General features: G+C 44.2%; 1 protein-coding gene across 1 annotated transcript; it reads left to right on the plus strand.

Annotated features, from left to right (window-relative positions):
* The first annotated feature begins 4,428 nt into the window (after nt 1-4,428).
* Nucleotides 4,429-25,587, plus strand: GEMIN8 (gem nuclear organelle associated protein 8). The gene is made up of 4 exons (XM_045856129.1): nt 4,429-4,537; nt 11,520-11,564; nt 12,120-12,576; nt 22,139-25,587. Exons 2-4 carry the CDS (start codon nt 11,553-11,555, stop codon nt 22,393-22,395), a joined length of 726 nt encoding a protein of 241 aa, XP_045712085.1. The 5' UTR covers nt 4,429-4,537; nt 11,520-11,552; the 3' UTR covers nt 22,396-25,587.
* Nucleotides 25,588-26,949: the final 1,362 nt, after the last annotated feature.

Below are 26,949 nucleotides of genomic sequence, written 5' to 3' on the forward strand. Positions count from 1 at the left end.
GAGGTGCATGATTGAGGAGCAAGGTGCCTGTGGGGACGTGGGCTTGTTTGCAACAAACACAAGAATGGGTTGGCCTAGGCAAAAGCCAAAGCCATCTTCTAAAATGAGAGGCACGGTCAGTACAGAGTTCAGACGGTGAAACACTTTGCAGTGATAAAATTTGCACCTGGTCTTCATTTTATCAATAGGAGGTGAAGCCATCCACTGAGAGAGAGTGTCTGGGTGGTGGGCAGGAGTTTGCCAGGAAGGGGAAATGTCAGGGAAACTGGAGGAGCCCAATGCCCTGCCTTCGAGGGCATTCTCCTGGGAAAGTGACCTCTCCTTTACCCACTTTCAAAGTAAACCTCAGCTGGGCTAACACTATCTATGTGATCGAGGCAAGGGGACAGTTCTCTACAATACTCAGGTGGCACAGGGCTGCCAGAAGGACCTAAGAAGCCCCATCAGATTACAGTATCTATGCCTTCACGCACCTGGCAGGATCATCCATGCCTGTACATCTCTAAGGGGAACTGGGGGCTCAGCATCACAGTCTGAGATGACTCTGCGCTATTTCCTGCTCTAGGTAATGGTCTCTGAAGATGCCTTTGCCATCGGGTTTGAAGAAGCTGTACATCCTCTCACCGGGCTTTTGGCATACCTCTGTCAATCTGATCTCCAGCTGCTGGGAGCTGTCCAGACCACAAAAAAAAAAAAAAGGATATGTCATGCTGCAGCTGGAGCCTTGTTTTCTTTTTTTATTTAAAGATTTTATTTATTTACTTTTAGAGAGAGGGGAAGGGAGAGAGAAAAAGACGGAGAGAAACATCAATGCGTGGTTGCCTATTGTGCACCCCTTTCCCCCACCAAGGACCTGGCTCACAACCCAGGCATGTGCCCTGACTGGGAATCGAACCAGCGACACTTTGGTTCACAGACCTGTGCTTGATCCACCAAGCCACACCAGCCAGGGCTGGAACCTCGTTTTGTCGTAGCTCTGACTACCCACCTCTCCCAGACACCCCCCTCCCACCTCCAGGAAACACTGATAAAAGATTACTGTGGCATATGGTCTTACCGACCATGGAATTTTTAGGTGCTCTGTTAAAATGAATGGTTCTCAACTAGGAGCAATTTTGCCTCCCTGCCCAGGGGAGATTTGGCAATTTTTGCTAAACATCCTACAGTGCACAGGACAGTTCTCACAGTGAAGAGTGATCTGGCCCCAGATGTCAAGAGTGCTGAGAGTGAGAGACCCTGCTTTAAAGAGCTCCTTACCTGCAAGGACCTTTTCTCGTCTTTTTTAAATCCTCACCCCAGGATATGTTTGTTAATTTTGAGACAGAGACAGAGGGGGAGAGAGAGAGAGAGAGAGAGAGAGAGAGAGAGAGAGAGAGAGAGAGAGAGAGAGAGAGAATGATTGCTTGCCTCCCATATGCACCCTGAAAAGTGATTGAACCCACAACCTATTGATGCAGGGGAGACGCCCCAGCAACTGAGCCACCTGGCCAGGGCTGTAAGGGCCTTTTAGAGTCTGGCTAAAGTCCATATAAGGGTTATTTATAATTTGAGGTTAATGTCTAAAACAAATCAAAGAATATGCCAGACAACAGAGTGACAAATGGTAGGACTTATAAATTTCCACAGGATGGCACTAAAACACATGAAAATCTAAACTTCTCCAGCCTCCATTTCTGAATCCAGTTTCTCACTCACCCTGCTCAGCTCTCTGGGGTAACAAATGCCCATCCTTTTTGAAAGGGATTGTCACTTCTTTGTGCTCAGTGTTCCCCACCAGCAGTATTTTCATGCAAATGAATTAAAAGGATTAATGACTAACTCTTAGCCTGGAAGATAAAAAGAACAGGGCCACCTTCTCAGTCAGCTACAGCATTTCCACTACCTGTAGCAACAAGGCTGTGGAAGAATCTGCTAGCTTCTTGCCTTCTTCTTTAGCTAACATTTACCTGGGAACCTGGCCAGCAGACACTTCCAAGACTCCACTACTCTTAGGATGGTCGAGTCATGAAGCTCTGTCCATGAGTGGGATTTAAGCAGAAGTGCTGTTGGAGACTTCTGGGTAATACCCTTAAGGCAGTAGTTCTCAGCTCGGCATGATTTGGCCTCTAGGGACATGTGGCATTGTCTGGGACATTTTTAATGATCAGAACTGAGAGATGCTACTAGCATCTAGTGGGTAGAGCCCAGGGATGTTGTTAATCATCCTGCAATGCACAACAGAGCCCCCAAACACAGAGTTATCCTGGTTGTAATGTAAATTGTGCCAAGGTGGAGAAATGCTACTTTGGCATATTAGAGGGATGGGGCATGCAAGGGCTTCCCACACCTCTCTTCCCACTGGCTGGAAGGAAGGTCCAGTGGTGTGCCATCTTGGGCCATGTGGGCCAAGGCAACAAACCAGGGAGCATGACGCTACAAAATAGGTGGAATCTGAGTCCCTGGCCCAGTGGATCTACCTTACTTCTCTGGACGCCTTCCATCCAGATAGAATGTATACACACACTCATGGTACTGTAGTATATAGACTCACAGTACTCTAGTAACTGCTCTACCTGAAACATACTTACTCTAGCCTGCTTGTTCTGCCTTTCCTAGGATTCCTTCAGCATTCTTCCCCTCCTACTTACCCCTCTTCTTCTCATTTTCCTTCCTCCCCGGATGCAGCCTATTGCCTAAGGCAGATATTTCAACAGGCCCCAACTGATTATTTATCAGCTTCACTCTACAACTGACTTTTCCCAGAAGACACTACACTCCTATCATTCCCTACCCTCATTCTATTCATAGATATTTCATCCTCCCCCCATCCATTTTAGAGAGGGGAAGGGAGGGAGAAAGAGAGGGAGTGAAGCATCAATGTGTGGTTACCTCTGAAGCACCCCCCAACTGGGGACCTGGCCAGCAACTCAGGCATGTGCCCTGACCGGGAATCGAACTGGTGACCCTTTGGTTCACAGTCTGGAGCTCAATCCACTGAGCTATCCCAGCCAGGGACCATTTTTTAAACAGTAGAGGAAGAACTTTGTCTAAAGAAAATCCCCCTCAATATATGCTTTCTGGCCAATACCCTACTAGATTTTCTTCATAGAACTTACCATGATGTACAATTATATTCTGTGTATTGTCTATGCTCTACTGAAGGTTACTTTTATGAGGTCAAAATATGTCTTGTTCACCACTGCATATCTGGTAAATAGAATAACACTGTCCAATAGGCATACATAAACATACACTGCATGCCACATATATAATTTTAAATGTTCTACTAGCTGTGTTAAGTAAAAAGGTATAAGTGGATTTAATTTTATTCTTATATTTTGCCTACATAGTTCTTCCCTAACATGCTCTCACTATTAAACAATGAGATTTTTATCATCTTTTTCTCAAACTACTTCTTCAAAATCCACTTCGTACCTTACTGTTACCACACATCTCAATTCAGCTACATTCCGAGCTGTGAACACCACATGTGTTGAACGGCTGCAATGGGCAGTACAGGCAAAGAATAACTCATGAACGCGGTAGGCGTCCAGTACACTTTTGTTAAAGTTAATATTCTTCTGTGCTATTTGACTCTTCGGTAGTGCAAGAAGAGCATGGTAATTATGTCCATGACATTAGTTAGCCCGACTTAGCCATCTCCTCTGGTTTCCAGTTTCCACTTATTAATTCTGCAATGAGCATCCAGTTTACATCTGTTTTTTCTTGCAATAATTTCCCAAAAGTGAAAATTCTAGAACTAAAGTACACCCCCTTTTAAGGATCTTGCCATAGTTTGCCAAGATACCCCAGAAAAATAAGCTACTCAGACTTCGAGTGGTTTATACTTGGTTATTACTGAATCCTCTGCGACACTAACAGGGAAAGTATTGCTGACAGTGATTGTGATGATAAAAAATAATGTTAGTGGGCACTATTTGTGTGCTCTAACGCACCGGGCATTGTGCACTAGGTATTATTCACATCTTATTATTCACGAGCTGAGGCTGGCGGAGGTTAATAAACTAAGCGCTAGAATCGCGCTCAAACTCAGATCTGGGTAGCTATTTTCAAAGCCTGGCCGTTTCCCTGAACCACGACCACTCTCCCTTGAGGGAAGAGCGAAATGTCAAAAGCCAAGAAACTATTCCAAGGACCTGGGTCGTGCAGAAACGACCCTCGTCTTCTCACTCAGTTAACCCATTGGCACAGATACAGCTGCCCGACGCGGGCGCTCGCCTGGGTCCAAACTCTAGTGCCGCGACCAGGGCGCTGCACGTAAGTGCTCTGCACCCAGCACCTGCCACCAGCGGTTCCCACTCTCAGCCGAAGAGGTGGACTTTCACCTTGAGCCCGCCCCATAGTGTGGTGCAGAACGCGCCACGAGTGTGTCGTCACGCAGGACCCAGGCGGGGCGGGTCTTCCGGCGCGCAGTGACTACCTAAACCAATCGGAAGCTCACTAGTCGCCCAGGCGACAGCTACTCCCATTCTCGACCCACAGGAAATAGGTCCCTGCAGTCCCACCGCCCAGGATCTGCAAGCCACGAGCCCACGAGGTGACTCTGGGGACGGCTGGGTTTTCTTTGGGAAGTGAAGGTGGAGCCTGGAAGCCTCCAGAGCCGAGAGCTTGGCTGTCACACTGTCGTAGTAATTATCATCCCGCGGTTATATGTGAGAAGGGACGGGTTCCAGAAGCTCTCAGCTCTGATGAGCATGACAATTACTATATGACTTTTAAAATTCTGATGCCCAGGCCTCCGTCCCAGATTAATTAAATTCATATCCCCAGAAGCAGGGCCTAGGCATCGGTCTTTTTATTAAAGTCCGCCCCCCGCCATGTAGTTCTGAAGTGCCAGTAACATTGTGTTAAGCGAGGGCAGCCTCATGCGTGGAGGGATGTCTAGAGTATTGGTTCTTATTCTCAAAAGTCGGTGCTTTATTTCCCCTCGCACTTTAATCTTTGTGGGAAGTCAGGGGTTTGGGTGGAAGTTGTCTGGAGAACATTTGCACCTGTGGTCTTTTATGCGCCTTGCCTGTGAAGTGGAGAATGTCTTTGCCCTTTTTTCTTCCTCAGTATTTGAATTGAACCAGCAGCCAACGAAGTACATTTTAGGTTTGAAATCCCGAGTCCCTTATTACAGGCCAGTTGGTTCTGAACAATTTTTTTTTTCAGGAATGATTGTTAAAGTTGTTTCACAGGCTGGGTTCTGTATTCAGCTGTCTTGCACCTAAATTTGGAACATTACTTGAAAGTCCAGACTAAAGATTAGTAACACAAGTAAGACTTCTGGTGTTATTTACTCTAAAAATGCAATTTCTAACTACATAGCTTATAGAAGTAGCAGTCTCTGCCATGGCAATGTGAACAGAAATGTTGTTAGGAACTTGACATAGGCTTAAACTGAAGCAAGTTCACTGTAAGGTGTACAAATCCCCTACATATGCTCATTGCCCTGCTGGGAAAGTATATAAACCAAAGCTCCAGAGAAACTTTCATTCTAAAACTGTTTGACAGATGGGGAAGGCCTTGTGGTTTTTAGGATCCACCATTGAAGGATGGGGCTCAATGAGAGGGTTAGGGGTTATTGAACCACTAGCCTGGAGCAGAGGTTGGAAAGGCCAAATTTGCTGCAGAACTCTGGGATCGGCTGCTCTACAACTGCAAATCCAGCTACAGAACAGTGACAAAAGTGAACAAGTGAAGGAAGTAGAACTAGGGTTGATCAGATGAACTGAAAATATATTTTCAAAACATTAATGCATTCAAATTTCTTTCTGAAAAGGTTTGGAGCTTTATAATATTTGAGTGACTAGCTATTCAGGGATTTCAGGAAGGGTAAGGGTAGGAGGAGAGAGTGTTATTGGGAAACAGCAATCCCAACAGCATCCAGGAACAGGAAATATTAGCTATGATTTTTTTATATATTGGAAGGAAAATAGGACATTTAAAAAAAATAGACTGCAGAATCCATGCCTTCAGGTAATTGATTAAACACCCAAATGAGTGAGGCATAGTGAGTGCTGTGTGCATTCAGAAAAGAGACATTAACATGCAATTACCATGTATATGTTTATAGAAGTAAAACTTGAAATAAGGCTCCTAAAATCTACTGATGGTCTTAACCAAGTTAAACTAGTCGTGGGTTTTGCTGGTAGGCTCTTAACTTGTAATACCTGATTGTTCAACCCTTATTCCTTTATGCTCACACGAGGTTTTACTGTATGAAGCATAAACTTGCAGTGAAGAGATCTTATCTGTTTCCTTCTATGACTTGTATTATTTGTATGTCCTCAGTTGCCTCAGTTTTCTGCTTTCGCATTGCCTGTTGGGTTCATGGATCAGAGGGTAACTTTGTTTTGGGATGTCCTCATATTTCACTTCTGATTCTGATGTTAGTCACATAGGGAATTGGTGAACTTGTAAATAAATCCATTCACAAATCTAGCACTCTTGAGGACAAATGAAACAATGTCATTCTGTGGCAGAATGTAATGTTATAAAGAAGAATTAACTACATCCTTTCAGTCTTTCTCCTTCCCTGGGCTGTGCCTTTGTTGTGACATTACTTATTGCAACACCCAGAAGAGCGTAAACTGGGGTTTGGGTTTGAGGGAAGAGGAAATAAAACTCCGTTTGGGGGCTCCCTTGCCCATAAGTTTTAACAGTGGCTGTTAGAGACAGAAAGATGTGGGCTTACTGAACACAAAAGCCTGTGCACTTGTGGGAGGCCCGTGTCTGAAAGATGGAGCTTGGACTGCTGAGAGCGGAAGACCGTTCAGCCATCTTTGATGCCCAAAACACTGTGCAGGGACCACGCACAGCCACAGGAGAGAGCCCATCCAGGCATCAGGCCAGATGAACTTGCCAACCTTATCACGCGGCTGGGGGTGGGAGCAGGAAACGGTGCTCTCAAAAAGCCTCATTTTATTATTTTTCTTAGTTGGGGAAGTTCCTGCCATTGCACGTGTTGTTGAAAGACAGCCATTCTACTACGGTTATTACTGTATACAAGAGATCCCTTAGAATTGCATGACTCAATTTATGTAATTCAGGTTTCTCTCTGTACTTTCACATATTTTGAGTGATCTCCAGCAGAAACGCCCCCCCCCCTTCCCTCTGCCTTGAAACAGTGGACTGGTAGGCCTAATTGGATCCCTCAAATTACCTGGTTGGCTCAGGGAACCAAATCAGAAGGAGCCTAACAGGGACCACTCAAGTTTCAGGGCTTTAACCAGCATAACTTATTTCATGACTGACTTTCCATGTGTTTCTTTGCAAAAATCCAAGCAGGTGACTTTTCATATATTTAATTTTCAGAATTCTAGGGGAAAAGGAGGATAGAGAGGAAAATGCGGTTATAGATTTATCGTTTCCAGGGGTATTTGTGGTTTTATTTATCTGGTTGCTGTGACACACCCTGCATCCTATATTTATAAGAATTTAAATATGCAATGAAAAGAAGATACACAATGCCACTACTTTTGAACAAAGGCGCATTACTTATTTGTGGATCTTTTTTTAATTGATGAAATTAGCCACAGTGTATCCATTGAAAACTTCAAAGCTCTTGTCCGTCGTTATTCATGTACACTTATGCATGTCAAAATGTATCTTCCAGGATAAGCAGATTCAATGAAGAATGAGTACATTTTCTCAGAAAGGCTTTCTGGGAAAATACATTGTTGATGACTCAGGGGCAGTGTCTTGCCTGTGGGCCTCAGCAGTGTTCAGTGAATGACCTCAATGCTGTTTTTATTCCTTCCTTTTCTGCTGGTTGAGGACAGACAATGAATTCAGTCTCTGTACTTGCCGGGGCTCAGCTGGGCAGTGACTATTCTGCCATTGTATTCACTGGGGAGGGCTGCCCGGTTGGTAGTGCTGTGGATCCGGGCCTGCCCTGACATTGCCAATCTCTTTTCTTTCAGCTGCGCCGTCCCATTAGAAAAGAAAGTGGCTGTTCAGTCCCCGAAGTGCGCGCCATTATAGAGTAGGGGACACTCCCAGGGAGGTGGGGAATGAAAGATGAAAGTAAAGACCAGTGAAAAGGCATGGGAGTTTTGCTGCAACCGTACGCATTCTGTTCTTTGCAATGGTAATGGTGTCTGATGGCGGTGTTGCTCTAATGTCTAGAATTATTTTAATGTTGCCCTTTCAGAAACCCAGGTGTCTTATTAAGTCTTTAAACATTGTATGTGGAAAGAGTAACAAACTTTAACAAGTTAACAGGACCCTTCCCTTGGGAGGTAACTGATGTAGCCAGCAGGGAAGAATATGGATTCCTTGTTTCAGTGATTAGACACTGGGAACTCTCCCTTTTCTCCCTGTTGGGTCACTGCCTTGCACACAGCAGCTGGTAGAGCGTCCATCAGAAATTGTGGCACCGCGGGTGTATTCTAACATACACCTGTTGATTGATACTCTTTTGTGGGAGTTGAGGTTTTTTTTTTTCCTTTAAGTCTCTAAATGTCTATGTCGGTCTTTAAGACATGGTTCAATTTGCTTATTTAGTCATGGAGATGATTCCTTTGTCCCAAATAGTAGGAACTGGTCACTGAGATTGTTGGCTGTAATCCCCGTTGTCTTGCTTCCACTCATCCTATGCGAGTCTAAGTGTGAGAATCCGAAGTTGCCCCAGTGATTTCCAAATGGAAGGGGAGGAAGAACTAGGATGTTTGGCATTTGATAGTAAATGTTCTAGCGTCCACAACAGTGCAGGCAGCATTACAGTTGAGGACAAAGTCACTTGTATTCCATCGTTAATATAAATCCATCTTTTCTTAATGTCCTGGGTCTTAAAAGAGTCTAGCACTTTAACTGATTAATTGGTACACTTTATAAATAGTCAGCACACTGGTCTGAATCAGAGCTGCTTCTGCGTCAAATGCTGGAATTGGCTTTTTTTTGAGCATCTCAGCTCATGGTCCTGGAGTCTGTCTTGCAAAAATGTTCAGTGTGCCTTGCGTGATCTCTAAGGCAGCGTAACATGGCAGCCCTTTTATCAAATGACTGGTCGAATTAAAGGCATAAATAAGTAATCTCTCCTCAAATTAGCACTCCCTCCACCTTTTTAATCACAGCCATAGACAACGAGCAGCCTGGAGGACATGATGGATTACACTTGAACTTCTTAAACAGTTGCCTACTTTATCACATCTTCCTACACTTCTCACTCCACAGAGTGGACCTCTCAGATGCTGCCTCATACATTTGCAGAATATGGTAACTCCAACTTTTAAAGCCAGGCTGGATTGTCCCAATTATGAATAAAAACAGGATTTTCTGAGGTCTGCAGTAGTGTTCAGTGACAATAGTGTTTATTAATACTTGAGGCTGTCACACTTCCCCATTTGGGATCATTAATATTCATATTAATCTGGTTCTAAGCACACTTTATAGGGCATAGAAGTCTGGGTTCAAAACTCTTACTCTTTAGAAGACGTGCAGATGTCTCCTTGACTTTTCTAATCTAATTTCTATGCTCCTTGTTAATCTTCTAAAACAAATTTGATTAAGACATACTGGAGTTCACTTTAATGTCATTATGCACTGCAGGCTCTCAGCGATTCAGATATCAGTGCTAGATGAAAACTGGCTGGAGTGAATTTGCCACTTAAAGGCTGCACCTTACGGTTTAGCACTCAAGCATGTGCTGATTTCTACCGGAATTTCATTCTGTGCTAGTCTTATTTCTCCGGGCGGTTAGCCCCTGAATCGCATTGCATTTTATATTTCCTCAATAACCTGTACAGCACACAGCAGTGAGCCAGGTTTTCAGATAATGGCACATGTTTTAAACCTTTCAATGTATAGTTTCAAAGTAATGGGAACTAAATTTGCACGTACATTTTCACCACATCTGTTCACTTTTTCCCAGTTTACATTCACTACATGTGCATGAGTTTCTGAATTTAGAACGGTGAACAGGAAATGTGGGCTATGTATGAGGTAAAATGACAGAAGGTCATGTCAGCCCTCTTGGAAATACCCTATTTGAAAGTTTTTTTTTTTAAATATTTAAAAAGAAGGGAAATGGTTCTCTTTTAGGTTAAATGTTAAAAGAAGTCATTTTCACATTGCAGTTTTCAACAGTACCCATAGCAAAACATCTGATCGAGATTACGAAATAAGTCAAGTTTATTTCTTAAGACTCGGAGTTGTTTAAATGTTATCCTGTGATTAAGAGAAGTTAGAAAAATAGCACTCCTTCATATCTGATTTCTAAAGTTTCAGATGCTAAGTAACTGCTCAGCGACATATTGGGTTAGTATTGTGTTAGTGATTTTCACTAGCACAATAGCTTCAATTCTCAGGAGCTCCAATTTCACAGGAGCTTCAATTCTCATGCATTTTAGACTTACTGTTTTTGTTATTTTATTTTGTTTTGTTTTATCTTATTGTTATTCACTTTTTAAAGCACATTCTAGTGTAGACTGTCATTTTAGTAGCTCTGAACTCCTGAACAGGAGGAAAAAATATTCAAAGCCTGTTTTAAATAGGTTGTAAATGGTACAGCCTGAACTTTACCTTTAGGTATTTCCTGCCCTATCAGTAAATCACAGGCAGGTAGGCAGTTGGGGGGAGGAGCCTCCCATGTAGAGCAAGGCTGCTGGGCAAAGGCATTCTGCACCTGAGGCCTGGTGGAGGGTCTCCATGAAAGGGTTTCTCCCCCTGCACAGGGGCAAAGTGGTCAGACAGGGACAGCGCCATGTCCCACACTGGCTGAGAGGTGCGTCTCGCAATCTGAGCCAAAATAAGGCCCATTGAGGGGGGGCTTCAAGCACAGGGCACAACCCAAGCTGGAGAGATGTCTTGCAGGGGTGTCTAACCTGCAGCCCACGGGCCGCATGCAGCCCAGGATGGCTGTGAATGAGGCTCAACACAAAATCGTAAATTTACTTAAAACATGATGAGATTTTTTTTGTGATGACGTGTCACAGTGGATTTAGCGTGTGGCCCAAGACAACTTTTCTTTCAGTGTGGCCCAGAGATGCCAAAAGGTTGGAAACCCCTGTTAGAGTCTTCTCCAAGTCCCACTCTGAGGGCAAGACCTAACAAAGGTTTCCAGTGAGTTGACAAGATATAGTTTATTCCAGCCTCAGGGACACGCAAATTTAATTTAAATTTGAGTTAAGCATTGGTAAATAAAACAATATCCTTGTCCATTTTTAGCTCGTGCTCTGTGTATTATTTTTTATATACATAGTAACTACTAACTATTTACACGAACACCTGAAACCAATACAAAATAATATTGAAAGTAAACTGTAATTGGAAAAGAAAAAGAAAACAGAGAAACAAGGACTTGGCAAAACCAGGTCTTTTGAGCCACTTAGTCATGCCTGAGGGGATCCCTCCTTTTCAGACCACAAGGCCATGCGCATGTGCCAGGCTCCATAGGGGTGAGTTGTGTGAAGGCCAGGCACTGTCCTGGGAAGAGGCGCCCTCCAAGGGGCTGCTCGACAAACTACAAATCACCCACAAATGTCACACCCTGCCCGTGCTGACCAGCTGTTTGCCCTGTGGTTGTTCTTTCCTAGTTTCGGTGCCCCTTTGGACTTTCGCAATCAGAGATGGCATCACAGGTAAGATTTTGTTTAACACATAAGAGAAAAAGGTAAATGGAGTCTTCAACATCCTGGTGTTCTCACTCCATGGCTGAGAATGGCAAAGAAATACATCAGAAATAAAAAGTAAAAGCACCACTGGGTGCATTGCCGGCATCTTTTGTCCCAGGCACTGAGGAGAAGTAGGCTGGGCTGGCAGGCGTTTGGGGGGCAGAAAGGGGAAAGCAGAAAACAACATCCCATTCATTCATCCATGTGGTTCTTGGCTTTCTCACTTGGAACTAGTTGCTTAACTACAGTGGATAGAAAGGGCCAAGGGAATAGATGTCCGGTCCTTCTCTCTCCGCGCATCCTTTCTAAAAATGACCATTATTAGCTTCTGTCCCGCTTTTTAATGGCCATAACCTTAAGCTGATTGTGCTGTGTGTACCTCATGTACACATACTTCAGAGCAAGTATGTGTACACTCAGTGTCTGGTGAGCATGGACCTATCATGTCTCTTTTATCATACCTACTTTTATCTCTTGGGGATGACATGTGGTATCTAGCCGACACCTCCCTTGACTTTGTAGGCTGCGCCATCGGGAACTGGGGAGCCTTGGTCTCATCACCCGGCATATGCAAGATACTGGCGTCATTATTATCAAGCAATGGCTTGGATGCGAAGCCACCAGATGGCTTATTGGAAGGCCGTGGAGTCCTACGTCAGGTCCCCATGGTACTGCACTCCCAAAGGTCATCCCCAGGGCCCTTATGCTGAGGAGGGCAGGTCTCCCCAGTCCTCCTGGGGCCATTACTGGGCTTCCCAGAGCTCCTGCTGCAGGCATGCACATTCCCCATGGCCTGAGCCGCACGGTCCTGACAGCGCGAGAGAAGTCCGGGCTTGGGCTGCGGAGGAAGAGGAGGAGGAAGAAGACGAGGAGGACACCGACTCAGATGAGGGGGTGGAGTGCGACGTCAGCAACATGGAGATCACCGAGGAGCTGCGCCAGTACTTTGCGGAGACAGAGAGGCACAGGGAAGAGCGGCGTAAGTGCATGCTTCCTCTTCTCGCCCTGCACTCTGCTGTTGTATCTTCCCTAGGCTATGTCAGGTTACTTTCTCACTCCTCGGCTGAGCACAGAGACTATTCCATAGCCAATCCTGACCTTGGAAGAGCTATGCTGATGCTGCACCTCAATTATATTAGTTTCCAGAGCTGTTTCAATATAGGGCTTTTTTTTTTTTAAGTTCTAGAACAAAGCTCAACCCAGTAGTGTGTCTCACATTTATTGAATGTTAGAGACTCCACCAGACAGAGAGTGTGCATGCGTGCATGTGTGTGCATGTGTACATGTGCATGTGGGTGTGTGTACATGTGTACACATATGTGTTCCCTAATCTACACAACAGGCCCTCAAGATATTAAACCCACTTTACCGATGAGGAAGGTGAGCCTTCAGAAGGTTGACTGACTTGTTCCATGGTACATGACCACACATTTTCTTCATGCACAAACATAGGGATTAGCTTCTGTCCCTACGACAGCTAGGTTCCTAAAATACTGTTGCCAGGTCACAGGCAGATAGCTCTGAGCCTTCCCTGGTGCTCCAGAGCTGCCAAATCTTAAATGGTAGGCTCCCTCCCCTCAGAGCAGAGGTTGCCATGAACCAAAACAATAACAAAATGCCTAGTACTCAAACTTTCTGATTCAATCCTGCTGCATTGAGGTGATCTGCCTGGGGCTGCAGACTTGTGGGAATGGTCTTATATCTTCAGTCAGAAAGCAGGAATTGTCTCTTTTTTTTTTTTATTTCTTACTCCAAGAGTTAGAACTGCTTTTGGTGCTCTCCTTATTATTAAGATTATCAGACCATTTACAGTTTAAGTGTCCGTAACAGATCAGATATACACATATCTGTTATTTGCTGCCTATTATAACCACTATAGAGTCTCGATATTGTTTGTATTGTTTGTATCACTAATGATGTGACAGTTTGCCTATGATTGTTAGTAAATAGAAACATAGAAGCCTCGGAAGAGTTGCAGTTCTGTTTTCAATGATCCATGTTTTCATAACAACGGCGAGTGTTCACAGATGCCACGACATGCCCTTGGGTGTCTTTGCCCATCATTCTCCCTCAACTTCCCTTCTTTTGATTAAACTGTTGACTTCTTTGATGTGCATTAGAAAGTACACCCAAACAAGTACTTTTCAAACAGTACTTTATATTACACATAGAATACATTTCTCTCCTGGATCTCCAGAAATGAAGTCAAGCTTTTTTCAAAATACATACAAAATAACCATTAGTCTGGCGCCTGAGGGAAAGTAGCCATTGGCCCATGTGCACATTTGGTTGGAGTGTTCCTTGTTCCTTTAAAAAAGAAAATATGGTGGTGATAGGGCTTATTTCTGTTGTCCTTACCAGAAGTTGTTCCCCCCTCTAAGAAACTGATAATTTTATAATAAAAGTTGTGGTTGAGGATAGGAATAAACCCCGGTCCTCAAAAAGGCCATTTTCAAATATCTGCTGATTTCAAATAAACCTGATATAGTTATCCAATCAAGATAGACGTGAATGAAATGAACATAAGATAATGAAAAGTGTTCTTCCAGGGTGAGTGGTTCAGTCACAGATATGGGGAAGAACATCTGTTTAACTGCTAGGCGTTTTGCTACTCTGTTCAGGTGCACACTGATCTGTTCCGCCCTCTCGCCTTTGTCAGAATCCAGTAGGTTTTAAAAAGTCATGCAAATTATCTCTTACTTTGTGGCTGGCACTTACTATTATTTTGAATGAATGAATGAATGAAGTATTTTGTTATCAATGATGAGCCTTAAAACAGAGGTTTTCTAATCTTACCCCACAAAGTAGTGAACTTGCTATGGTTCTGTGAGACATTTTACCAAGTGAGTTACGGTTGGAACGCTTTATAAAGTTGGTGAACTTCAAATTTTGTTGGATAGTGTTCCTAAATCTCCTTCATTTCCTCCAAGGCTCCAAATGGCACTGTTATCATCACTATTACAGCTTGACTTATGTCCCTTATAAAAGATATATTAGAGTCCTAACCCCCACCCCCTAGGCCTCGGGATGTGACCTTATTTGGAGATGGGGTCTTTATAGAGGGAATCAAGTTAAAATGGGGTTATTAGGGTGGGTCCTAATCCAGTGGGACTGGTGCCCTAAAAGGGGGACATTTGGACACAGGCACATCCAGGGAGGATGCCACGTGAAGACCGGAGTTCTGCTGCCACCAGCCAAGGAACTACCAGAAACCAGGAGACAGGCCGGAACAGACCCTTCCCTGGCACCTCCCCTGCCCAGGGAGGCCCTGCCCTGCTGACCCTTGATCTCGGACTTCCGGCCCCCAGAACCGTGAGCCATTGTTCTAAGCTTCCCAGTTTTGGGCGCTCTGTCATGGCAGCCCTAGGAAACTAATACAATCCCCCTGCAAGAGTTGTCTTTGTGAGTGGGATGGAAAGTGTACCAGAAACATGTTATCGCCTCTGTGAGGAAAATGTGGTGTGTGTTTGCTTTACTATGGTCTAGATAGCAAACCAACAGAAAGGGGAATTTGATGAAAACTATTACAGTCTTCATCCTTAGCCTCACTCCCAGTGCAGCTGTGGCAGAACTTCTCAAATCATGGGCTCCCCCACTTCTGAGCCAGAGGTTCTTAACCCTCTTGTGGGCCCCCTGCCCTAACTGTTCTGAGCCTCAGCCCCCTCACCTGTGAAGTGGGGATTCTAATTAATGCAATGGTAATTATGAAGATTAAATGATGTAATAAGAAAAAAGTTAGAGAATGGTGCTTGGTACAAAGTCAGTGCCCAAGAAACGTTAGTTGTTATGGTTAGTTGCTTATAGCTCATCCTTTGTTGTGGACTATTCACTGCAAACTGATTTTACTCTGGTAACTGTTTGTCCTGATTAGTGCTTGATTCCGATCCTGTACCTTTTTGATAAAGATGTTCTGTGACTTCAAACAAAGTGCTATATTTCTGCTCTAGGCAGCACTTACACTCTTAAATTGATCTAAATATTTAACATTTAAAGATTTAAAACACCAAAGAATTAAATTTTTGTGTCTGTCAGGTTTAGTCATTTAGTTCCATTTCTAGGACATTCTTGTTGGACATGATATAGTAAAATACTGGGGCTGGAAAAACGAACCCACTTGCACATTACTAATCACAGCCCTGAACACACCGAGCTTCCACTTGTCTGTGCTTTGGAAAGTGTGTATTTGTAGCAAAATTCAACACTACTTGTCCTCGAGTCCCTGTCATGCTCTTGGGCCCTGCAGTCTGTCCTGAAAGCATTATGAAGTCCCTAGGAGATGTGAGAAGTGTCTGGTGAGGGTGAGAACAGGCTTTGGTGCCAAACTCTTACTGCTAAAGACCTGCTTGTCTATTAGAAGTAGCTGCCAGGGCTTAGCCCTGAACCCCCAGTAACAAAATCATGGGCAGCGGTTCACCAGCACTGTTTTTTTCAACAGCACTTTGGGGGGTATATAGGATGAATACATGTTCCTTCAGGCAGCAATGAATGATGGAATTCAGACATAAGTAATTTGAACGCCCGGGGTGTTGTCCAAGCCTTTGCCATTACTAGAATGTACCTGAGGTTTAGCTCCATACACGGTCAGGAAATGCTTATTATTAAAGAGATAAGGGACCTGAGTAGTACCTGAGAGTGTGCATACTTGGTAACAGTTGTTTTTGTTTTGCTCTTTGAGCCACTAGAAGCTGCTTCTTCAATAAGGGCAAATTCAACTTTGAATGTGAATCATTTAGAGAACACAGAAGTTTATAAAATATTACTAGCAAAGGAAAAACATAGCTAAATTGGATTTAGCTTTTCCTCATCTGAATCTTATGTAATATTTTCTTAGGATAAAATCCTTCAGAATAGACGGCATGTTCTTGCTTGTTGTGATCACTACTCTTCCAGATAAACTCTAATTGAACACCCTTCAATGATAACAAAACATTACGTCGGATAAAGACCTTTTGTGCAGTGGGAACAAGCATGCTTTTGATTCTGTTATGTCATCATTTCCTCATGAGATGTTTCCATTATTTAAAACTTCAGTGGTAACATTACTTACAGGAAAAATGGCAGTCGTGACGTTTTGAAGGTCGGCTGTGTTCTTACCTGTTTCTTGGGGGGAAATCTTTATTGCTAAGTTAAGGAAACATAGTTTTTGGTATAAATAACCACCGACTGGTTCTACAGGATTATCATCCTAAGTCTTAGCGGGAAAACAGGTGCAAGTTATCATTTGCAATAGACAAGAAAGTCCCCTGAAACAAACACTGCCACTGTTGTCTCGGGCTTCAGCCAATCAGAGATGTATCATGTGTTTTGGGGTCAGGTGTTGAGTCAAAACAGGGACATATTCGGAAAGAGCAAACCCAGGTGGGAAGGGGAGATAAATGAAAAAGTGGTACCTAGAAGAGCCATCTGCGGTGTGGTCCATGGTTCCTTTTGCAAAGCGGGGTAGAGTGCTGACCACCAGTAGTGAACTTGGTAATCGGGGAAGGAGCTCCATGGGCTAGTTGTGGAGAAATGGAATATGCCCTAAGCTTTGAGTAGTGATGGGGTCGATTGGGAAGGAGAGAGAAAGAAAGGAGGTAGTCCAGCCCCACTCAGCACTCAAAGTACTGTTCTTACCCAATGGCCCCGGGGTGTTTTCCTTACATTTGATGGGAGACATCTGCCCCACTGTGTTATGTCTACCTGAGGAGGGAGGTTTAGACTCTGTCAGTGGGCTGGACCCCCATCTGTTTGGTGCTCCTTCAGTCCCCCTCTACGGAAAACCTACAGAATATAACAAAGTTTCCACCCCAGAATTTAATGAGTCATCTTGGTTAAGTCAATGAGATTCGAGTGTGGAATCACACTGATTGAGCATAATTCCGCTGTGTGAGCGTTTCATCCAGTCCAGATGTTGAGACATGCATAAAGCCAATCAGTGAGAAGAAATGTGTGAAAGGCTGCAGAAAAGTGGGAGGGAGGGATGGAAATGCCCTTTTATTCTACAAATGGACATGGTGGTTGTCCACAGGCGTGCGTGTGTCATGGACTGAGGGATGTGGGGTGAGGATAGAAGACCCATCAGAAATGGCTCCGGGTCTGCACCTGTGTTCTGGGTGTGTTGCTGACAAGTCAGAAACGAGGCATTCCCGATATAAATCAAGCCTGTGCTTTCACTCGGTTGTGTGAAGATCATTAATTCTAGCAATGTAGCAGTGACTATAATCAGAAAGACATGCTAATGCTGGAAAACTAACATTCTTTAACACTCATTTGTCTTAGTGCTTTGTCCTCCAAAATGTTCTGCCTTCAGGCTAATTATCTGTGGAATACTGAAGGCATGTCTTCCTGCTATGTGAGGTTCCCTAGAGGCCAAGTCACTTTCCGTGATTTTTTTCTTCCTCTACGCACTGCAAGTCTCTATCAGTAACATCACGTAAATGTATCGAGTGAGGCAAAAATATCGCTGTCACATATCCTGAACCCAGATGAACCCAGTAGAGTTGCTCCTTAACAGTGCAATCCTGAGTGTTTTTCTTGCATTAACCCTATCTGCATATTCACCCTGCATCAGTTTCCTAGGACCACTGTAACAAATTACCACCAGCTGGATGGCTTAGGACAGCAGAAATTCATTCTCCCAGTTCTGGAGCCCAGAAACGCAAAGTTGGGGGTGCTGGCAGGGCCACACTTCCTCCAAAGGCTCTAGGGCTTTGCTTCTTCCAGCTTCTCCTGGCTCCTCATGTTGGTTGGCTTGTGGCAACATAGTTGCAAGCCCTGCCTCCGGGTTTGCATGCTTTTCCCCCTGTGTCTCTAGCTGCCCTTCTCTGTCTCACATAAGGACACACTCCTTGGATAGGGTCCACCCTAATCCAGTGTGACCTCATCTCCATCGTTCCCTTCACCTCCATCCTTCCCTTCCTCACATCTGCGGAGACCCTGTGTCCAAATGAGGTCACATTCAGAAGTTCCGGGCAGATGTGAATTTTGGGAGGACACTAGTCAACCCACTACAACCTGGTGCTGGAATCTAAAAAGGTTATGGTTTGTATTCCAACAAATTCCCATGACCAAGTATCCTAGAAGAAAAGGGCTCTTGGTAAGATCGAGTCGCATGGCTGTTTTCAGTAAAAGTGACCCCCCCCACTCCCGACCAGGTCCCTGTTCAGTTATGTCTGAGGTGTGACAGTCCCTCCTTCTCTGCTCCAGTCAGCTGATGGTCCATCGGGTTGGAGGAGCCCTCACCATGTTTTGAGAAGAAATACTACCAGTGATTAAGAAGAATCCTTCCTTTCAGTGGGAGGAAGGAAGCAGTAAATAGAAACCAGAATAAGTGGATGCCTTCAAAGGACTCTCTCCCACCCTGAGGCTTGCTTCATCCCGTAGGTCAGTGTACACCAAAGCACTTTCGGCCAGTCTGAGGGTATTTGGTTTTAAGCTGGCTGGTTTCCAAATATGTAGTCCAGCCTTAGAACAATTTCTTTTAATTGTGTGAGTAAATGGAGGTGAAGGGGCTCAAATGGAAGGGAACAAATCAGACCCCAACTTACTGGGGCCCTCCTGTGCCTGCTCCCCCAGCCTCTCCGCCATGCAGGCTCTGAGGGACCTAGTGAGGGGCGTGCCTCCAAGCACCGTTTGTGATTTCAGCATCTGTTTCTCTATCCCTGGGCTGTCAGCATTTTTCTTTCAGACCATCTGGAAGAAACAGAGCTGCTCACCAAAGGAAAAAATAATGTATGGCCTTTGTCCGCACTTTCTCTCAACACTCGTTTCCTGAGCACCTGCTTTGTGTCAGGCATGGTGTCCTCCTGGGGCTGGGGATGGGGCGAATGTAGGCGACAGGGCCCCTCCCCCACAGGCGACTGACTCCTGCAGCCCATCCGTTAGCTGTCCTTTCAGTGCAAGGCACAGGCCTCCTGCCCCTTAGATCTATGTTTGAGGACAACTATCCACCGTGCAGGAAACCTGGAACCTGCAAACCTCTTGTGGGCAGGGAGGGGACAGGGTTGGACCTTATATTTTTCATGAGGAAGGCCAGATGGGAAGGAGATACAAGTAGAGAACAGAGCAAAGTCCTGTATCTTTTATGCTTATACTGTGTGAACTTTGTTTAAAACTAAAATCCAGTGATGGCAACCCATGAGCCCATGTCGAGTGCGAACTTGGAAAATTGCACGGGCTTCATGGGCTGCCAGATGGGGTCACTTTGTATTAAGTGTTTTGTCCATAGATGTCAACAGTAAGAGAAAATGTCTCTTGACAGAGAATGGAGACACCAACTTAATATCGGTGAGACAGTTTTTGTCAGCAGAGTGGCGGAAAGAAGCATCATGATAACCAGGTTAGATTATAAGGAAAAGGAAACTGAAGATACCGAAGTAAAAAGTTCATATTCACATATCCTAACAGCAGGGAGCAACATTTACTAAGATAGGGAAGATTCCAGTGTGTATTTAAACTTCAAAACGCAGAGACTCCGATTAGACAGGAAGTTGAACATCTGCTGTGTCACTAAAGCTGTCAGGAAGGCTGATGATGGTCTTCGTACAAACTTGAGAGTGAAAGGACTGTGGTCTGGGAACTTCCGCCCTCTAGATGCAGAGGCTCCTAGGCCCCCGTGGCCCCACGTGTGGGATCGCGTCCTCCAGGCCAGCAGCGGGGCTCTCACAGGTGGCACCCTATTGTCCCTGGCTAATGTGGCCGTGCCAGGCCTTCAGCAGAGTAGTCCTTGAGGGGTGCGGTGGGGAATAGAATGTGAACACCCAGAAAGACGGAACAACTTGCATCCTGATGTTTCAGGCTCATCAGAAAGACCACAAATGAGAAACAAGTGCTTGTTGAGCTCCCGTTCATTTGCATGTTAGGTCAATATTTTGGCTGCGGTCTGCGTTTCACAGTAAGTCAATTATATCTTCTCCATGGATAAGGTAACAGTGATACGGTATTTATTTTGACAGTCATTTGGCGTATCCGTGTACTGCTTCCTTGTGTGAAAATGAACTGCAGATGTGCTAAGACAGAAATGGCCACATACATTTTTAATAATGTTTCCAAGTTGATAAAACCCTTTCCCTCCGACTCCTAGGTGTCATTTATAAAGAACGGGATTTATGAGGGTGACTGTGCGTGAATAACATAAATAACTTTCCGTTCACACTTGATTCGTTCACTTCTGTCGTCCCTTCCATACTAAGCTTTCTTTCTGCTACATTCTTTGTAACAAGAAAAGGATGATTTATGTTGTTGGTTTAGCTCAACAACATCCTCACTCCCTGCTTAGTAGCATTTCTCTTGGTAGCAATAGCAGCTATCGATGTTCTACTATCACATTCTACTATCAATTTCTCTGTTCCTGACAGTAGCTTAGAAAAAAATCTACGTATTCGCTTAGGCTACATTTGACTTTTTGTAGCATCGTTTTGCTGGTAATTTTTAAGCCCATTTTTTTCTGCATGACATTTAAAAATATTTATTGATTGATTTGAGAGAGAGGGAAGGAGAGAGAGAAACACTGATTTGTTGTTGTGCCTATTTATGCAGTCATTGGTGACTCTTACATGCGCCCTGACTGAAGGTCGAATCCACAGCCTTGGCATATTGGGCTGATGCTCCAACCAACTGTGACACCTAGCCAGGGCAGTTTTTCTGATATTTTTATGTTGTGCTTATTTACATAAGAATAAAAGTTATGTTAGTACTTGCTATAATAAAAGAGAGGGGATAAACATTTCTGGCTGTACTCGAATCTATTGAAATGAATAGAATTGAAAGCATGTAACCCGTGGTGCTGGAAATGCTGCCTAAGCTCATCTGTGAAGTGGGAAGTCAGATCCCATAGTGAGGATGTTGACACCAAGTTACAGGTTTAAGCAGCAGGAAGATTAGACCTCAGAGGTTTCTGTTCCATTTGCAGAATTGCCTTGCTCGGCCCTTCTACCCTCCAGCAAGTGTTAAATCCCTGGACCTCCCATCGCCTGGTACGCTTTCTGTTTTGGATGCGTGGAAGGATCCTTGGTTATCATGGCCATTCTCTGTTGCCAGCACTTGCTCTTTCTGGATTACCTAAAATCATTCCCCACCACCACCACCACCTCTTTTGTGGTGGGAACTACTACTTATTTCCACACTGGCCTTTCCAGGAAGCACTGCATTTTCCTGCCTGCCTGGTGTCGTGTTTAAAACCCAGGGAGCTCCACCAGCCCTTCCTCGCTAGGCAGGCTATGGGCTGGGGTGTAGATAAGGAGAAGAACCCAGGTGGTGTCATTTTCTTCTGTGTTTTCAGGACTCTTCCCAGAGGTTTGATAGTTTGGGGTGCCATGTTTCCGTGTGGCTTTTTGCCATTGCTCTCAGCATATAGCCCTCTGATAAGTGAACAATGAGCTTCATAACTGAGTAGATAAAAAGATGCAGGTTGAGCCTTAGAATCTAGAGAACATCCGAGCTGGCATAGCTGGGCCTGGGTCCACAGTTTGAAAGGGACAGCTAAGGGGACTTGCCGGACTGCCCGCCGTTAAGTCTGGGTGCCATGGAATTCACCCCAGTTGACTGTATTGTCTTGTTCCTAGGGCGGCAGCAGCAGTTGGACGAACAGCGCCTGGAGGACTATGTGAACGCTGACCACGACCTGTACTACAAGACAGCCCGCTCCATGGAACCACCGTCCGAGAGGCCCGGTGAGCAGCGCCAGGCCGAGATGAAGCGCCTGTACGGAGACAGCGCTGCCAAGATCCAGGCCATGGAGGCCGCCGTGCAGCTGAGCTTTAACAAGCACTTTGACCGAAAGCGGCCCAAATACTGGCCGGTCATTCCGCTGAAGTTCTGAGCCCTGGCTTCTGGGCTCCCTTCCTCTGGGGCTTGCTCCTCCTCCTGCTTCTGTGCATTTTCTTGGGGAAACGGGAATTTATACTGAGACGTTCACCAAAGTGCCAGGGGGCCCGTCATGGGGGTAATATAATCAGCCAGGCATTTTTCAGCATCAGGGTGTGTACTGTAGTCTACCTGCAAGATTTTCTTTTGACATAAAATGATCATTTCATATGCATAACACTTACAGTTCTTTGAAGTTCTCAGAGATACTGTTTAGTTGTTTATGTCTTTTTATGCCTTCTTCTGTATTTAACCCAACTTAAATGCCTTAAATGTGTCAACTGTGGTCTCCTACTGGCACTCCATTTGCCCCTGCTGACACTGACCCAAACGTGCAGCCAGACGATGACCACTCTTCTCCCACGCAGAGGTCAGCATGCAGGTTCTGCAAAGGGCCAGAGAGTTCGTATTTTTTTGGCTTTTCAGATCACACGTTCTGTCTCATGACTACTCAATTCTGCCCTTGCAGCCTGAAAGCAGCCATAGACCATAAGTAAACAAGTGGGTATGGCTGTGTTCCAATAAAACTTTATTGATAAAAACAGGCCATGGGCCAGATTTGGCCTATGGCCAGTAGTTTGTGGACCGGTGCTCTAGTGAATGAAATGGCCTGTCTCACATTGTTCTTGTTCTCTTTACAGAGTTTTCATGTCACACAGAACTGAGGGCAAAAAAAAAAACAGTCATTCCCAAACCTGCTCCCCTCTGCAGTCTCCTCTGTTGCCAAAAAGGTATTATTGAACTCTTACTTTGTATAGCAGATATCATTTTGGAAAGAGAACGCATTTCTGAGAATGAAAATTTAAAGATTGATAGAACGGTCCATTTTAAAAAAAAAGCCAGCTGCCTTTTAAATAAGTTATTACGGTGTGTTGCCAGGGTGAGCCTTGTTGACCTGAGAAGATTAGCACATCCATCAAAGGTTGGTGGAAAGATTTAGTATTGACATGTTTTTCCCTGAGAACACTTAGCTCCACATTTCAGCCCCTGCCCTGTGACAAATGCATTACTTTCATCAGCCCCAGGTGCTTGTTTTTCCAAGCCCTTGTTTTATTACTGGAGTTGCAATTTGAGCTTGGGTATTGCAGACCAAAATCAGTATTAATTTCCCCTGAGGTGACACATGACTAAAATTTCAAGTCTTTAGTAGTCCTCTCTATTTTTTTTTAATTTTAAACTCATACGCCTCAATGGGAATATAGATGTGACTCAGGCACAGATACAAACTAGTTATATTTGCAGCAGGTCCTTAGCTGTTTGACAGTGCAATGGACCTCTTTACAAAGAACTCTCCTACCTTTCCCCCGAAGAAGGCGCCATGCCGGTGCCACCCCTGCTGGAATTGTGGCTGTGAACTTGGAGTTCCTTTCACCTCTCAGTGCTTCCTGTTCCTCACTCTTCAAGTGGGTCTTACTGATTCCCCCACATGGAGTCCTTGTGAGGACCACGTTGAGTCAGCGCCTGTAAAACATAGTGCTGGCTGCACAGTAAATACTCAACACATGTTGATACTTACTTATTCCCTGTCTTTAAAAATTACCAAAGAGAGCTGTGGAAGTCCTGGGTATGGAACTTCTCCCAAATACGGAGAAATGTTTCCCTGTCAGCCTTTCGAAGGGATGCACTGGCTTAAATCTCATTCCCACCTGCCCTTCTTCCCAAATGCCTCGTAGATAAAGTGTGATGGGAAGACCTATGGCTTATTTATTCATTTATTCAGCAAATACTTGAGTCCTTCCAGATAGCTAAACCATAGTCTCTTCCCTCAGGGCACTTGCATTCTAGGAGAGGCAGACAGGTGTGTAAAGATAGCGATGGCATGTGTGCAGTGCACGCATGCGCAGGAACTACAAGAATGTAGGATGAGGGTGGGGCTTCTCGGTCTCAGCACTGTTGATGTTTGGGACCCATCATTCTTTGTTGTTCTTAAAAAATACATACTATGGACATATATATGTACTAAAGTCAAGAGACTTGCATGCAAATAATTCATACACACCAGTTTCAGAACTACCCACCAATAGTGGGTAGTTCTGAGCGGGGAAGGGGTTGGAGTGCCATTCAAAAGTGGCTTTTCTGTCTCTAATGTTTATTGTTTTTCTCACTTCATTTCTAGGGGTAATTGTTACATGAAATGTTTATTTGTCAAATGCTTATATAAGGCTTACTGTGGGCCACATACTCTTCTAGTTGCTTTTGAAATATTCATTTCCTTAGCAACCAACCTAGGACCGACCTGTGAAGTAGCTATTATAGGTTCACAGCCGTTTTCCAAACCATGAGATCAGGCATGTTCCGGAATGCAGATATTGTTGTACTTTAAGTTCCGTTCAGGTCAGGTTTTGCCATCAGATCCTTACAGTTAAGTCAGGTTAGGCTGTCAGACAAATCATTTAAAAAAAAAAAACAACAACGAAAAAATAACTTCTAGTTTCCAGAGCTTTGGGGATTTCAGAAAAGGGGTGAAGAAATATGATTGTTTTTATAGATGAGGAACCTGAAGCACAGAGAAAGTAACCCACTGAACCAGGCTCACCTTCAGTGGTGGAAGTGGGTGTCAAACGCAGATATTCTGACTCCTAAACTCCCCACTTTTTGCTGCTTTGCCCTGCTGACCTCAGCCTCTACAACCATACTGTCAGTACGTGGAAGGCACACTGTTTCCAAGCATTGCGAAGAGTCTGGAGCCACTTACAGCCCTCAGCAGGATTCCAGTACATTCCATGCTGGAGCGTGGGGTTAGGTTCTAGTCCTAGCTCTGCTTGAGAATGTCTGACTCTGGATAATGCATTTGTACTTTTTGTCTGAATTTAAGAACTGAGGCTATAGCAACAAGAGGAAAAGGGATACACTTGAGATATTGAGGAAGTAGATGTTCTGTGGCTTAGCAATTTGCGGCAGGTAAGGAAAAAATCTAGGATGGCTCAAGTTTCTGTCTTGGATGGTGGTTCTAGCTATTCAGGTAAAGAAACCAATAGGAAACCAGTTTGGGAAGAAGCGTAACTAATTCTATGTGGGACACTGAGTTTGAAAGGCTCACAGACATCCAGTGACATCTTGTCAGTCATTGGATATTTGGGTTTGGGACTCAGTGTAGATGGTCTGCATGCATAACCCATGGACACAGACAACAGTGTGGCCATGGCCAGAGGGAAGGGGGGTTGGGGCTGGGTGGAGGTGGGCAAAGGCGGTGGGCGGGGCAGGGGGTGGGGAATGGGGACATCTGTAATAGTGCTTCAAAGCATAAGAGGAGCCTGTGAAGGGAAGGAGAAATGACGAGGAAAACCAGGAGCTAGAGGTGTCTCAAAGGGGGAAAGTGGGAGAACCAGACAGTGTGGCTTCTGCTGGGATGCATTAGAAAGTTAAAATGAGCGCCAATGAAATATTTTCACAGCTATGTATATACATGTGTCTATAGCAAATGCATTGCAAATGTTCTTTCAAATATGTGTCTGTATATATAAAAGAATCTTGTTAAGTTGTCCAAGATGAAAGATAAGGAGAGAATCTTAAAAGCAGCAAGAGAAAAGGAGACAGTTACCTACAAAGGAGTTTCCATAAGACTGTCAGCTGATTTCTCAAAAGAAACCTTGCAGGCAAAAAGGGGCTGGAAAGAAGTATTCCAAATCATGAAAGGCAAGGACCTTCATCTAAGATGACTCTAGCAAAGCTATCATTTAGAATGGAAGGGCAGATAAAGTGCTTCTCAGATAAAGTCAAGTTAAAGGAGTTCATCATCACCAAGTCCTTATTACATGAAATGTTAAAGGGACTTATCTAAGAAATAGAAGATCAAAAACTATGAGAGGTTAAATGTCAATAAACACAACTATCAATGACTGAATCTAAAAAACAAAAACTAAGCAAACCACTAGAACAGGAACAGAATCATAAAAATAGAGATCACATGGAGGGTTATCAGTGGGGAGGGAGAAAATGGGGGGGAAGGTACAGGGAATAAGAAGCATAAATGTCAGGTACAAAATAGGGGGAGGTTAAGAGTAGTAAATGGGAAATAGAGAAGCCAAAGAACTTCTATGTATGACCCATGGACATGAACTAAGCGGGGTCGGGGGGATTCTGGAGGGAGTGGGGTGGAGGACAGGGGGATAAAGGGGAGCAAAAGAATGAGACAGCTGTGAAAGCATAATCAATAAAATGTACTTTTTTAAAAAAACTATAAGTACCAATTTACAGGAAGTTCAGGGAGAAGACTAACATTTTAAAACATATTAAAGACAAAATCAACCTAATCTAGAATAAGGGAAATTTGATAGGACAGAAAAACTAGTTTCTTCAACAAATGGACTTTCAAAAAGTATGTGTTGGAGAGGAGGTGATAGCAAGGGGAAGAACTGTTATAAGATGTACTGTGTATACTTTGTATGAATTGTAATTTGAACAAATTATGAAAAACGTGAGGGAATTTGAATGTGACTGTTAGAGGCTATTAAACAATTATTAAATTTGTTTGGAGTAATGAGTGTTTTGTGGTTATGGGTTGTTTTTT

This window comes from Phyllostomus hastatus, unplaced genomic scaffold, assembly GCF_019186645.2.
Source record: "Phyllostomus hastatus isolate PE091 unplaced genomic scaffold, TTU_PhHast_1.1 phas_scaffold_12, whole genome shotgun sequence".
Taxonomy (NCBI): Eukaryota; Metazoa; Chordata; class Mammalia; order Chiroptera; family Phyllostomidae; genus Phyllostomus; species Phyllostomus hastatus.

Coding starts and splice junctions, on each gene's coding strand:
- GEMIN8 (XM_045856129.1), top strand. Junction 12,577..22,138: donor GAGGCACAGGGAAGAGCGGC/GTAAGTGCATGC, acceptor TCTTGTTCCTAG/GGCGGCAGCAGCAGTTGGAC.